The sequence below is a fragment of the Oncorhynchus gorbuscha genome, linkage group LG15 (genome assembly GCF_021184085.1).
Source record: "Oncorhynchus gorbuscha isolate QuinsamMale2020 ecotype Even-year linkage group LG15, OgorEven_v1.0, whole genome shotgun sequence".
NCBI lineage: Eukaryota > Metazoa > Chordata > Actinopteri > Salmoniformes > Salmonidae > Oncorhynchus > Oncorhynchus gorbuscha.
The window spans coordinates 78,140,933-78,155,236 of NC_060187.1; the positions used below are offsets into that span (position 1 = coordinate 78,140,933).

A 14,304-nucleotide genomic window follows, 5' to 3' on the forward strand; every position below is an offset into this window, starting at 1 on the left:
GTGGGGGAAATAGATGGAGATAAGGAGAGCAACACTATGTTCAGTACCTACCTATGGCCTGAGGGGCGACTATGTTGCAGAAGAGGGAGGCGAACATGACGAGGACCATGGGGTAGACGACCCAGGCCAGGTACTGGATCAGGACATTCCCCCTCAGCTCCCCGTGCATCCACTTATACGCTGGGAGAGGGGAGAGAGGAGGAGGAGGAGGAAGGGAGATTGGAGCAGTGGATTACAATCTTTAAAAAAAGGTTATATCTAGAACCTAAAACAGTTCTTTGGCTGTTCTTTTTGGAGAATCCAGGTAGAACCCTTTCCACAGAAAGTTGAAACCAAAAAGGGTTCTACCTGGAATTAGAAAGGGTTCTCCTATGGGGACAACCAAAGAACCCCTTTGAATCCTTTTTTTCTGTGTGCAGCGCAGGGAAGAGCAGGGAAGAGTAAAGAGCAGGGAAGAGTGAAGAGCAGGGAAGAGTAAAGAGCAGAGAAGAGTGAAGAGCAGGGAAGAGTGAAGAGCAGGGAAGAGTAAAGATCAGGGAAGAGTGAAGAGCAGGGAAGAGTAAAGAGCAGGGAAGAGTGAAGAGCAGGGAAGAGTAAAGAGCAGGGAAGAGTAAAGAGCAGGGAAGAGTGAAGAGCAGGGAAGAGTGAAGAGCAGGGAAGAGTAAAGAGCAGGGAAGAGTGAAGAGCAGGGAAGAGTGAAGGGCAGGGAAGAGTAAAGAGCAGGGAAGAGTGAAGAGCAGGGAAGAGTAAAGAGCAGGGAAGAGTGAAGTGCAGGGAAGAGCAGGGAAGAGTGAAAGGCAGGGAAGAGTGAAGAGCAGGGAAGAGTGAAAAGCAGGGAAGGGTGAAGAGCAGGGAAGTGTGAAGAGCAAGGAAGAGTGAAGAGCAGGGAAGAGTGAAGAGCAGGGAAGACTGAAGAGCAGGGAAGAGTGAAGAGCAGGGAAGAGTAAAGAGCAGGGAAGAGTGAAGAGCAGGGAAGAGTAAAGAGCAGGGAAGAGTGAAGAGCAGGGAAGAGTGAAGAGCAGGGAAGAGTGAAGAGCAGGGAAGAGTGAAGAGCAGGGAAGAGTGAAGGGCAGGGAAGAGTAAAGAGCAGGGAAGAGTGAAGAGCAGGGAAGAGTAAAGAGCAGGGAAGAGTGAAGTGCAGGGAAGAGCAGGGAAGAGTGAAAGGCAGGGAAGAGTGAAGAGCAGGGAAGAGTGAAAAGCAGGGAAGGGTGAAGAGCAGGGAAGTGTGAAGAGCAAGGAAGAGCGAAGAGCAGGGAAGAGCGAAGAGCAAGGAAGAGCGAAGAGCATGGAAGAGTGAAGAGCAGGGAAGTGTGAAGAGCAGGGAAGAGTGAAGAGCAGGGAAGAGTGAAGAGCAGGGAAGAGCAGGGAAGAGCAGGGAAGAGTGAAGAGCAGGGAAGAGTGAAGAGCAGGGAAGAGTGAAGAGCAGGGAAGAGTAAAGAGCAGGGAAGAGCAGGGAAGAGTGAAGAACAGGGAAGAGCAGGGAAGAGTGAAGAACAGGGAAGAGCAGGGAAGAGTGAAGAGCAGGGAAGAGCAGGGAAGAGTGAAGAGCAGGGAAGAGCAGGGAAGAGTGAAGAGCAGGGAAGAGTGAAGAGCAGGGAAGAGCAGGGAAGAGTGAAGAGCAGGGAAGAGCAGGGAAGAGCAGGGAAGAGTGAAGAGCAGGGAAGTGTGTAGAGCAGGGAAGAATGAAGAGCAGGGAAGAGTGAAGAGCAGGGAAGAGTGAAGAGCAGGGAAGAGGAGGGAAGCGCAGGGAAGAGTGAAGAGCAGGGAAGAGTGAAGAGCAGGGAAGAGTGAAGAGCAGGGAAGAGTGAAGAGCAGGGAAGAGTGAAGAGCAGGGAAGAGCAGGGAAGAGTGAATAGCAGGGAAGAGCAGGGAAGAGTGAAGAGCAGGGAAGAGCAGGGAAGAGCAGGGAAGAGCAGGGAAGAGTGAAGAGCAGGGAAGAGCAGGGAAGCGTGAAGAGCAGGGAAGTGTGAAGGGCAGGGAAGAGCAGGAAAGAGCAGGGAAGAGTGAAGAGCAGGGAAGAGTGAAGGGCAGGGAAGAGTGAAGAGCAGGGAAGAGTGAAGAGCTGGGAAGAGCGGGGAAGAGCAGGGAAGAGTGAAGAGCAGGGAAGTGCAGGGAAGAGTGAAGGGCAGGGAAGAGCATAGAAGAGTGAAGGGCAGGGAAGTGTGTAGAGCAGGGAAGTGTGTAGAGCAGGGAAGATCATGGAAGAGCGTTGAGCAGGGAAGAGCAGGGAAGAGCAGGGAAGCGTGAAGAGCAGGGAAGAGTGAAGAGCAGGGAAGATTGAAGAGCAGGGAAGAGCAGGGAAGAGTGAAGATCAGGGAAGGGCGTAGAGCAGGGAAGATCAGGGAAGATCAGGGAAGATCAGGGAAGAGCAGGGAAGAGCAGGGAAGAGTAGGGAAGAGCAGGGAAGAGTGAAGAGCAGGGAAGAGCAGGGAAGAGTGAAGAGCAGGGAAGAGTGAAGAGCAGGAAGGAGTGAAGAGCAGGGAAGTGTGTAGAGCAGGACAGATCAGGGAAGAGCGTAGAGCAGGGAAGAGCAGGGAAGAGCAGGGAAGCGTGAAGAGCAGGGAATTGTGAAGAGCAGGGAAGTGTGTAGAGCAGGGAAGATCAGGGAAGAGCGTAGAGCAGGGAAGAGTGAAGGGCAGGGAAGAGCAGGGAAGAGTGAAGAGCAGGGAAGAGTGAAGAGCAGGGAAGTGTGTAGAGCAGGGAAGAGTGAAGAGCATGGAAGAGTAAAGAGCAGGGAAGAGTGAAGAGCAGGTAAGAGTGAAGAGCAGGGAAGAGTGAAGAGCAGGGAAGAGCGAAGAGCAGGGAAGAGCAGGGAAGAGCAGGGAAGAGTGAAGAGCAGGGAAGAGCAGGGAAGAGCAGGGAAGAGCAGGGAAGAGCAGGGAAGAGTGAAGCGCAGGGAAGAGTGAAGAGCAGGGAAGAGTGAAGAGCAGGGAAGAGCAGGGAAGAGTGAAGAACAGGGAAGAGCAGGGAAGAGTGAAGAGCAGGGAAGAGCAGGGAAGAGTGAAGAACAGGGAAAAGCAGGGAAGAGTGAAGAGCAGGGAAGAGCAGGGAAGAACAGGGAAGATCCGGGTCAGAGTGAAGAGCAGAGAAGAGTGAAGAGCAGGGAAGCGTGAAGAGCAGGGAAGCGTGAAGATCAGGGAAGAGTGAAGAGCGGGGAAGATCAGGGAAGAGCAGGGAAGAGCAGGGAAGAGTGAAGAGCAGGGAAGAGTGAAGAGCAGGGAAGAGCAGGGAACAGCAGGGAAGAGCAGGGAAGAGTGAAGAGCATGGAAGAGCATGGAAGAGCAGGGAAGAGCAGGGAAGAGCAGGGAAGTGTGAAGAGCAGGGAAGAGCAGGGAAGAGTGAAGAGCAGGGAAGAGTGAAGAGCAGGGAAGTGTGTAGAGCAGGGAAGATCAGGGAGGAGCGTAGAGCAGGGAAGAGCAGGGAAGGGCAGGGAAGAGGCAGGGAATAGTGAAGAGCAGGGTAAGAGTAGGGAAGAGCAGGGAAGAGTGAAGAGCAGGGAAGAGTGAAGAGCAGGGAAGAGTGAAGAGCAGGGAAGAACAGGGAAGAGCAGGGAAGAGCAGGGAAGAGTGAAGAGCAGGGAAGAGTGAAGAGCAGGGAAAATTGAAGAGCAGGGAAGAGCAGGAAAGAGTGAAGATCAGGGAAGAGCGTAGAGCAGGGAAGAGCAGGGAAGAGCAGGGAAGTGTGTAGAGCAGGGTAGAGCAGGGAAGAGCGTAGAGCAGGGAAGAGCCGGGAAGAGCAGGGAGAGTGAACCGGTTCCGGTTCCGGTTGGAGCGAGTGGTCGCATCTGCACTTCGCTCCCGCGGGTAGTATAACTTTTTCATTATATTTCATTATAGCACAACGGTTTGATTTGTCTAATCTTAGCAATTTCTTCTCAGCTAGCTACATAGCCGTCTTTGTATCAAAGATAATTGCGTAATTATCGTATTTCGCCGTCCTAACGTAGTCTTCACTAGCCAGCTAGCTAACGTCCACTGATTAGCTGCACTGGAGAAACTATTACACTCAACTGAACGACTTGATTAGTGTAGTGTTAGCTAGCTACATAGCTGTCTTTGCTGTCTTCGTATCATCGTATCCAAGATAATTGTGTTGTTTAGGTTTAGAGTGTGTAGTCTTAGAGTGATTATCTTAATTTACCGAGGTTAGCTAGCCAGCTATTTGTCGTCCTTAACGTAGGTGACTCTGCTAGCTAGCCAACAGCTAGCCAACAGCTAGCCGACAGCTAGCCAACGCTAGCCAACGTCTTCTGTATAGAACTCAACAACCCGGTCGCATTCACAGGTAGTATCACATTTTCACTTCATTTCATTACAGTACAACGGTTTGATTTGTTTGATCGTAGCTAGCTACATAGCCGTCTTTGTATCAAAGATAATTGTGTAGTCTAGAGCGATTTTCTAGGTTCGCTAGCCAGCTATTGTCGTTCTTTTAACGCAACGTAACGTAAACAACACTGCTAGCTAGCCAGCTAGCCCCCGAATAGCAACACTGCAGAAACTATTACACTCAACGGAACGACTTGATTAGTGTAGTGTCAACAACGCACCCACTGCCAGCTGGCCTACTTCAGCAGTACTGTATCATTTTAATCATTTTAGTCAATAAGATTCTTGCTACGTAGCTTAACTTTCTGAACATTCGAGACGTGTAGTCCACTTGTCATTCCAATCTCCTTTGCATTAGCGTAGCCTCTTCTGTAGCCTGTCAACTATGTGTCTGTTTATCCCTGTTCTCTCCTCTCTGCACAGACCATACAAACGCTCCACACCGCGTGGCCGCGGCCACCCTACTCTGGTGGTCCCAGCGCGCACGACCCACGTGGAGTTCCAGGTCTCCGGTAGCCTCTGGAACTGCCAATCTGCGGTCAACAAGGCAGAGTTCATCTCAGCCTATGCCTCCCTCCAGTCCCTCGACTTCTTGGCACTGACGGAAACATGGATCACCACAGACAACACTGCTACTCCTACTGCTCTCTCTTCGTCCGCCCACGTGTTCTCGCACACCCCGAGAGCGTCTGGTCCGCGGGGTGGTGGCACCGGGATCCTCATCTCTCCCAAGTGGTCATTCTCTCTTTCTCCCCTTACCCATCTGTCTATCGCCTCCTTTGAATTCCATGCTGTCACAGTTACTAGCCCTTTCAAGCTTAACATCCTTATCATTTATCGCCCTCCAGGTTCCCTCGGAGAGTTCATCAACGAGCTTGATGCCTTGATAAGCTCCTTTCCTGAGGACGGCTCACCTCTCACAGTTCTGGGCGACTTTAACCTCCCCACGTCTACCTTTGACTCTTTCCTCTCTGCCTCCTTCTTTCCACTCCTCTCCTCTTTTGACCTCACCCTCTCACCTTCCCCCTACTCACAAGGCAGGCAATACGCTCGACCTCATCTTTACTAGATGCTGTTCTTCCACTAACCTCATTGCAACTCCCCTCCAAGTCTCCGACCACTGCCTTGTATCCTTTTCCCTCTCGCTCTCATCCAACACCTCCCACACTGCCCCTACTCGGATGGTATCGCGCCGTCCCAACCTTCGCTCTCTCTCCCCCGCTACTCTCTCCTCTTCCATCCTATCATCTCTTCCCTCCGCTCAAACCTTCTCCCACCTATCTCCTGATTCTGCCTCCTCAACCCTCCTCTCCTCCCTCTCTGCATCCCTTGACTCTCTATGTCCCCTATCCTCCAGGCCGGCTCGGTCCTCCCCTCCCGCTCCGTGGCTCGTTTTCCTCCCTGCGGACCTGGCATCCTTTCACTCCCTCCTCTCTACATTTTCCTCCTCTGTCTCTGCTGCTAAAGCCACTTTCTACCACGCTAAATTCCAAGCATCTGCCTCTAACCCTAGGAAGCTCTTTGCCACCTTCTCCTCCCTCCTGAATCCTCCTCCCCCTCCCCCCCCTCCTCCCTCTCTGCAGATGACTTCGTCAACCATTTTGAAAAGAAGGTCGACGACATCCGATCCTCGTTTGCTAAGTCAAACGACACCGCTGGTTCTGCTCACACTGCCCTACCCTGTGCTCTGACCTCTTTCTCCCCTCTCTCTCCAGATGAAATCTCACGTCTTGTGACGCCCGGCCGCCCAACAACCTGCCCGCTTGACCCTATCCCCTCCTCTCTTCTCCAGACCATTTCCGGAGACCTTCTCCCTTACCTCACCTCACTCATCAACTCATCCCTGACCGCTGGCTACGTCCCTTCCGTCTTCAAGAGAGCGAGAGTTGCACCCCTTCTGAAAAAACCTACACTCGATCCCTCCGATGTCAACAATTACAGTCCAGTATCCCTTCTTTCTTTTCTCTCCAAAACTCTTGAACGTGCCGTCCTTGGCCAGCTCTCCCGCTATCTCTCTCTGAATGACCTTCTTGATCCAAATCAGTCAGGTTTCAAGACTAGTCATTCAACTGAGACTGCTCTCCTCTGTATCACGGAGGCGCTCCGCACTGCTAAAGCTAACTCTCTCTCCTCTGCTCTCATCCTTCTAGATCTATCGGCTGCCTTCGATACTGTGAACCATCAGATCCTCCTCTCCACCCTCTCCGAGTTGGGCATCTCCGGCGCGGCCCACGCTTGGATTGCGTCCTACCTGACAGGTCGCTCCTACCAGGTGGCGTGGCGAGAATCTGTCTCCTCACCACGCGCTCTCACCACTGGTGTCCCCCAGGGCTCTGTTCTTGGCCCTCTCCTATTCTCGCTATACACCAAGTCACTTGGCTCTGTCATAACCTCACATGGTCTCTCCTATCATTGCTATGCAGACGACACACAATTAATCTTCTCCTTTCCCCCTTCTGATGACCAGGTGGCGAATCGCATCTCTGCATGTCTGGCAGACATATCAGTGTGGATGACGGATCACCACCTCAAGCTGAACCTCGGCAAGACGGAGCTGCTCTTCCTCCCGGGAAGGACTGCCCGTTCCATGATCTCGCCATCACGGTTGACAACTCCATTGTGTCCTCCTCCCAGAGCGCCAAGAACCTTGGCGTGATCCTGGACAACACCCTGTCGTTCTCAACCAACATCAAGGCGGTGGCCCGTTCCTGTAGGTTCATGCTCTACAACATCCGCAGAGTACGACCCTGCCTCACACAGGAAGCGGCGCAGGTCCTAATCCAGGCACTTGTCATCTCCCGTCTGGATTACTGCAACTCGCTGTTGGCTGGGCTCCCTGCCTGTGCCATTAAAATCCCTTCAACTCATCCAGAACGCCGCAGCCCGTCTGGTGTTCAACCTTCCCAAGTTCTCTCACGTCACCCCGCTCCTCCGTTCTCTCCACTGGCTTCCAGTTGAAGCTCGCATCCGCTACAAGACCATGGTGCTTGCCTACGGAGCTATGAGGGGAACGGCACCTCAGTACCTCCAGGCTCTGATCAGGCCCTACACCCAAACAAGGGCACTGCGTTCATCCACCTCTGGCCTGCTCGCCTCCCTACCACTGAGGAAGTACAGCTCCCGCTCAGCCCAGTCAAAACTGTTCGCTGCCCTGGCCCCCCAATGGTGGAACAAACTCCCTCACGACGCCAGGACAGCGGAGTCGATCACCACCTTCCGGAGACACCTGAAACCCCACCTCTTTAAGGAATACCTAGGATAGGATAAGTAATCCCTCTCACCCCCCCCCCTTAAGTTTTAGATGCACTATTGTAAAGTGACTGTTCCACTGGATGTCATAAGGTGAATGCACCAATTTGTAAGTCGCTCTGGATAAGAGCGTCTGCTAAATGACTTAAATGTAAATGTAATGTAAATGGAAGAGCAGGGAAGTGTGTAGAGCAGGGTAGAGCAGGGAAGAGTGTAGAGCAGGGAAGAGTAGGGAAGAGCAGGGAAGAGTGTAGAGCAGGGAAGAGTAGGGAAGAGCAGGGAAGAGTGTAGAGCAGGGAAGGGCAGGGAAGAGCGGGGAAGAGCAGGGAAGTGTGTAGAGCAGGGATGAGCAGGGAAGAGCAGGGAAGTGTGTAGAGCAGGGAAGAGCAGGGAAGAGCAGGGGAGTGTGTAGAACAGGGAAGAGCAGGAGAGTGTGTAGAGCAGGGAAGAGCAGGGGAGTGTGTAGAGCAGGGAAGAGCAGGGAAGAGCAGGGAAGAGTGTAGAGCAGGGAAGAGCAGGGAAGAGCAGGGGAGTGTGTAGAGCAGGGAAGAGCAGGGAAGAGCAGGGAAGAGCAGGGAAGAGTGTAGAGCAGGGAAGAGAAGGAAATAGCAGGGAAGTGTGTAGAGCAGGGATGGTCAACATCTATACACTTCAACATCGTCTCCACAGTGACCGTACGCACATAACCTAACCAGAAGCCATGGATTATTGGCAACATCCTCACTGAGCTGCTGTTTTCAAGGAGCGGGACACTAATCCAGATGCTTATAAGAAATGTCCCTATGTCCTCCGACGAACCATCAAATAGGCAATACAGGGCTAAGACCGAAACCTACTACACTGGCTCTGACGCCCGTCGGATGTGGCTGGGCTTGCAAACTATCACATATTACAAAGGGAAACCCTGCCGAGATCTGACCAGTGACGCAAGCCTACCAGACGGGCCTCTCCCAGGTGGTGAGGGTAGGCAACAACACATCTGCATTGCTTATCCTAAACACGGGGCCCCTCAGGGGTGGTTATTCAGTCCTCTCCTGTACTCCCTGCTCACCCATGACTTTGTGACCGCGCATGACTCCAACACCCTCCTTAAGTTTCCCGACGACACGATGGTGGTAGGCCTGGACGATGAGACAACCTATAGGGAGGAAGTCGAGGAAGGCAAGACAAAGGACCTTATCATGGACTACAGAAAACAGAGGGCAGAACACGCACCCATTCATATCGACATGGCTGTAGTGGAGCGTGTCAAGTTCCTCGGTGTCCAAATCAGTAAGGCCCTATCATGGCACCTACACATTCATGAAGAGGGCACGACAATGCCTCTTCGCCCTCAGGAGGCTGAAAAGATTTGGCATGGGCCCTCAGATCCTCAAAAGGTTCTACAGCTGCACCATTGGGGAGCATCTTGACTGGCTGCATCACCACTTGGTATGACAACTGCTTGGCATCTGACCCCAAGGCGCTACAGAGGGTAATGCATACGGCATAGTACATCACTGGTGCAGAACTGCCTGCCATCCAGAACCTCTATACCAGGCGGTGTCAGAGGAAAGCCCCAAAAATTGTCAAAGACTTCAGCCACCAAGTCCTAGTGTTCTCTCTGCTCCCGCAAGGCAAGCGGTACCGGGGCGCCAAGTCTTGGATCAAAAGGCTCCTGAACAGCTTCTAACACGAAAGCCATAAGACTGCTGAACAGTTAATCAAATGTTTGCAGACTCACTAGACTCTACCCACACACTCACACATACTACACTGACACACCAACACACACACACACGCTACATGAGCTCACACATACAAAACACACACACACACACACACACACACACACACACACACACACACACACACACACACACACACACACACACACACACACACACACACACACACACACACACACACACACACACACACACACACACACACACACACACACACACACATGCATATGTATGGCAACAGCTCGGCATCTGACCATAAGGCGCTATACAGGGTAGTAGGAACGGCCAAGTACATCACTAGGACCAAGCTTCCTGACATCCAGGACCTACTGTATATAATAGGCGGTGTCAGAGGAAAGCCCAATAAACTGTCAGAGACTCCAGTCACCCAAGTTATAGCCTGTTTTCTCTGCTACCACATGGCAAGCAGTACCGGAGCGCCACGTCTAGGACCAAACGGCTCCTTAACAGCTTCTACCCCCAAGTTATAAGACTGCTGAACAATTAACCCCCCCCATTTGTTTGTACACTGCTGCTTCTTGCTGTTTATTATCTATGGATAGTCATTTCAACCCTACCTACATGTGCAAAATCACCTCTAACCTTTACCCCCGCACATTGACTCGGTACCGGTACCCCAGGTATATAGCCTCATTATTGTTATTTTATTGTGTTACTTTTAATTTAGTTTATTTGGTAAATATTTTTCTTAACTCTTCTTGAATTGCACTGTTGGTTAAGGGCTTGTAAGTAAGCATTTCACAGTAAGGTGAAATGCTGTATTCGGCGCATGTGACAAATACAGTTTGATTTGATACCACACACACACACACACACACACACACACACACACACACACACACACACACACACACACACACACACACACACACACACACACACACACACACACACACACACACACACACACATAGACACGCTTTCATACTGCTGCTACTCTGTTTATTATATATCCTGATTGTGACTTTTACCCCTACCTACCTGTACATACAGTATTACCATGATGACCTCAACTACCTGGTGGCCCTGCACATTGACTTGGCACTGGAACTCCTTGTATTTGGCCTCGCGATTGTTCTCATTGTCTTCTTGTTTCCATTTTTATTTAGCAAATATGTGTCTTACTTTTTAACTCTGTTTTGTTGGTTAGGGGCTCGTAAGTAAGCATTACACTGTAAAGTCTACACCTGTTAAATTCGGCGCATCTCACTAATAACATTTTATTTGACTTTATTTGACTTACCTAGGGGGTAATGACAGGGGGTTGACTTGGAATTGGGTAGTAGGCCTAAATTGAGGTCAAATAGCTCATAATATTGATCATCAGTTTTTATCCTGTCTTGTATGGCCATCTAGTGAGGGAACCTGGCCTGCTACAGCCACAGTGGATTATGGGGACTGTAGTCATGTACCTTGTAAGCTCTTGGCACTGGTGTAGTCCATGCTCCAGCTGACCAGGGCCATAGTGAGGCCCAGCAGCACCAGGAAGATCCAGTCCTCCCCCAGCTTGGTCACGATGTACCGCTGTATACGAGCCACACAGTCTGGACCAACACAATAAGTTATATTACTGTATGTGTTTAGGCCTCAAAATAACTTTTACTGGGGGTTATTTACACTGATGTAGTTAGAACTAGTCCTTGTCTCTCACCTTGGCATTTGGAGTAGGGGCGGGGCTTCTTTGTAGAGGAGGTGTGGCTGAGATATGACTCCATGGTGATGGGGTTGTGATGTCGTTGGCCACGCCCCCGTCTGGCATTGACCATGTTGTTTTCTCCTGTCTGTTTCCTCCATTGTCTCTCTGTCAGCAACCGTGTTGCTTCCCGCCTGGCAAAGCTACCCAGTTGTTCCCTGTACTCCCCGTAGAGCTGGACAGAGCAAAGACTACATTACCCAGGAAGCATTGTTGAATTTACATCATATTAACCAGAAGGCCCAGCGGGTTCCCTCTACTCACCCATGGACAGAGCAGGATACTACATATAATTACCAAGAGCACCTCCCTGGATTGAGCAAAGACTATATAATATTACCCAGAAACCCTTGCAGTTTCCTGGACAGAGTAGACTTCATTACCCAGAAAGCATTTCAGCTTTCTTCACTACCAATAGGCTCCCTGTAGGCCTTCTCCCCATAGAGCTGAACACTGAGATAAGAGATTACATTAGCAAGAAATACCAGAAATACCCAGGATACAGTAGGGTTTTTTTCATGTGTTGCATTGTCTTGAATTTGAGATAGAAAGGCAGATGAGAGAGAGAGGAAGTGATTGGCAGTGGGAGGATCAGAGGAAATTAAAAGGGGGATCATAAATCGGAGCAGTAGAGAAAACTGGATCCGGCACAGTGGGATAGCTGGAGATAACGAGGTAGAGAGGGAATGTGCGGCGTGTCTGTAAGGGATACACACCAACCTGAATACCCTGCCGCAGGCCAGAAATAGACAAAACGGGCCAAGAGATCGGAAAAACCCCTCCCTGAGTGGAAGCTGGGCTGGACAGGAGCCAGGTTGCCAGAAGAAGAGATCCCAGGAAGACAGAACATTCCACACCTTCCTCTTCAAACACGCACACACACACACGCACGCACACGCACACGCACACACACACACACACACACACACACACACACACACACACACACACACACACACACACACACACACACACACACACACACACACACACACACACACACACACAGGAGCTGCTCTAGGATCAGTTTTCACCACCCCACTCCTAATTAACCTACACAGGTTATAAAACACACCTGGACCTGGACCTGTGCTTGAAAACAAGTTATGCTTACACCTACAGTATATCTGCATACCACTAAGTTGCAACGCATGAGTCTAAATCAGTGGAAGAACTAAATCACTGGCGCCAGACAGTCCTGTATCAGGTTCTCACAGGAGAGGAAAGCTGATGCAACCAACCAGGAGGCCCACTGACAAACATGTCAGATGACACCAGGGTTGTGGAGAAATCATTGAATTAAATTCAAATTTCAACAAGTTTGGACTGTTGGAATTAAAATTTAATTGGAATTGTAAAAACATGTCTTTTTTAGAATTGAATTGGAATTCAATATTTGTACATTTCCCAGTTAATATCCAAAAATTGACAGCATGATTTGTTTTAAATAATTTCAACTTGAATTTCTATATTTCCAGTATAGCTAAGCTGTATGAACAGTGGCATCATGAAAGCCTGAAGGAATTATGGAATTTGTGGAAATGTCTGGTGGAATATTAAATTGGAAATTTACATAACATTGGGATTGAAAATAATTTACATTTTGTTTGAATTCAAATTGGAATTTGTGGAATTGTCTGGTACAATATTGAATATTGAATTGGGAAAATTAATTCTTGAAATTTACTTGAGTTGTAATCGAGAATAAATGACATTTTCTTTGAATTCAAAGACTGACCTGGAATTGGATTGGAATTTATGGAATTAACCGGAACCCTGGATAATACAGGTGCAACTGTTGTTCATTTCAAAATGGCTTTGTATATTTATGCAGGTTAAAAGCATTAACGATGTGACACTCTAGTGATTTGTGTTTCACTGTTTACCCACCTCACGTGTGTTTGTAATCTGGTTCTAAATCTCTTCATTCAAAGACTCAATCATGGACACTCTTACTGACAGTTGTGGCTGCTTTGTGTGATGTATAGTGGTCTCTACCTTCTTGACCTTCGTGCTGTTGACTGTGCCCAGTAATGTTTGTACCATGTTTTGTGCTGCTACCATGTTGTGTTGCTACCATGTTGTGTTGCTACCATGTTGTTGTCATGTTGTGTTGCTACCATGCTGTGTTGTCATGTGTTGCTGCCCTGCTATGTTGTTGTCTTAGGTCTCTCTTTAAGTAGTGTTGTGGTGTCTCTCTTGTTGTGATGTGCGTTTTGTCCTATATTTATATTATTTTTTTATATTTGTATGTATCCCAGGCCCGGTCCCCGCAGGAGGCCTTTTGCCTTTTGGTAGGCCGTCATTGTAAATAAGAATGTGTTCTTAACTGACTGCCTGGTTAAATAAAGGTTAAATAAAAAATAAATACAACATTCTAGGGGCAATGTCTAGGCTACTTTGAGGGATTCATTTTTTGTGAACAATAAACGGTCAACAACAATAATGCTGAACTGCCTTGTGCAATGTTTCACCTTGGTTGAACGTCTCTTGACTCATTCCCCATAGTGACCCTTCCCTTTACCCTAATAGGGTGATGGAATTACAGGCTATAGTGAGGCTGGTGTTAAACACATCTAATGCTGCCAACTATTCTTGAACACACCTCTTAAAAGTTATTTTGATGTCTTTAAAGTCCTATAGAAAATATTACTGCAAGTGAGCAAACTATCTCTACGATCTGTTCGTTCCTATTCAAAACAACGCTGTATTACATCCAGAGGCTTATGAACTGCCATGCAACAAGCATTTCATTGTTTTCATTCTGACACTTACACTGTAATAGCTGTACTAACAGTGGATCTATAATTAATAAAGATAAAAACAAGCAGAACACTGATGTCTTGCCAGGGCAAGTTGACTTGAATGTTCCCTCTCTTGAGGAAGCAATAGACATTATACTGTATTGACCACATGAACATACAGTAAGTACACATCTAAGTGAAATTGTCCCAATACTTTTGGTCCCCTAAAATGGGGGACGATGTACAAAGTTTTGTTCTTTTTACACGGTTCAGTGGGTATTGATGAAAATACCCTCATATTAAAGCTGACAGTCTGCACTTTAACCTCCTAGTAATTGTATCATTTCAAATCCAAAAAACAACAAAAAATGTGTCACTGTTAGTTTTGGAGCTCACTGTATAACCCCTCAAAAGATACATACGCATTTAACAGCTCAAGATAAATATATAATGCTGTTGCATACAGTACCTGTTCTGTGTCTGCTTTCTTCGTCATTATTTAATGGGACTGTTCTCTCCCTGTCCTACAGTATTATATGTGA

At 48.9% G+C, this 14,304-nt stretch overlaps 1 protein-coding gene across 4 annotated transcripts in view; it reads right to left on the reverse strand.

Annotated features, from left to right (window-relative positions):
- LOC123998117 (chloride channel protein 1-like) overlaps positions 1-14,304 on the reverse strand; it is an 89,553-nt gene that overhangs the window by 42,622 nt on the left and 32,627 nt on the right. For all 4 annotated transcript variants that reach the window (XM_046303043.1, XM_046303044.1, XM_046303046.1 and 1 more), the window contains 3 exons: positions 10,977-11,193; positions 10,738-10,869; positions 52-180 (listed from right to left, as the gene is read on the reverse strand). In XM_046303043.1, coding sequence (XP_046158999.1) covers positions 52-180; positions 10,738-10,869; positions 10,977-11,193 — 478 coding nt within the window. The remainder of the gene's footprint in view (positions 1-51; positions 181-10,737; positions 10,870-10,976; positions 11,194-14,304) is intronic.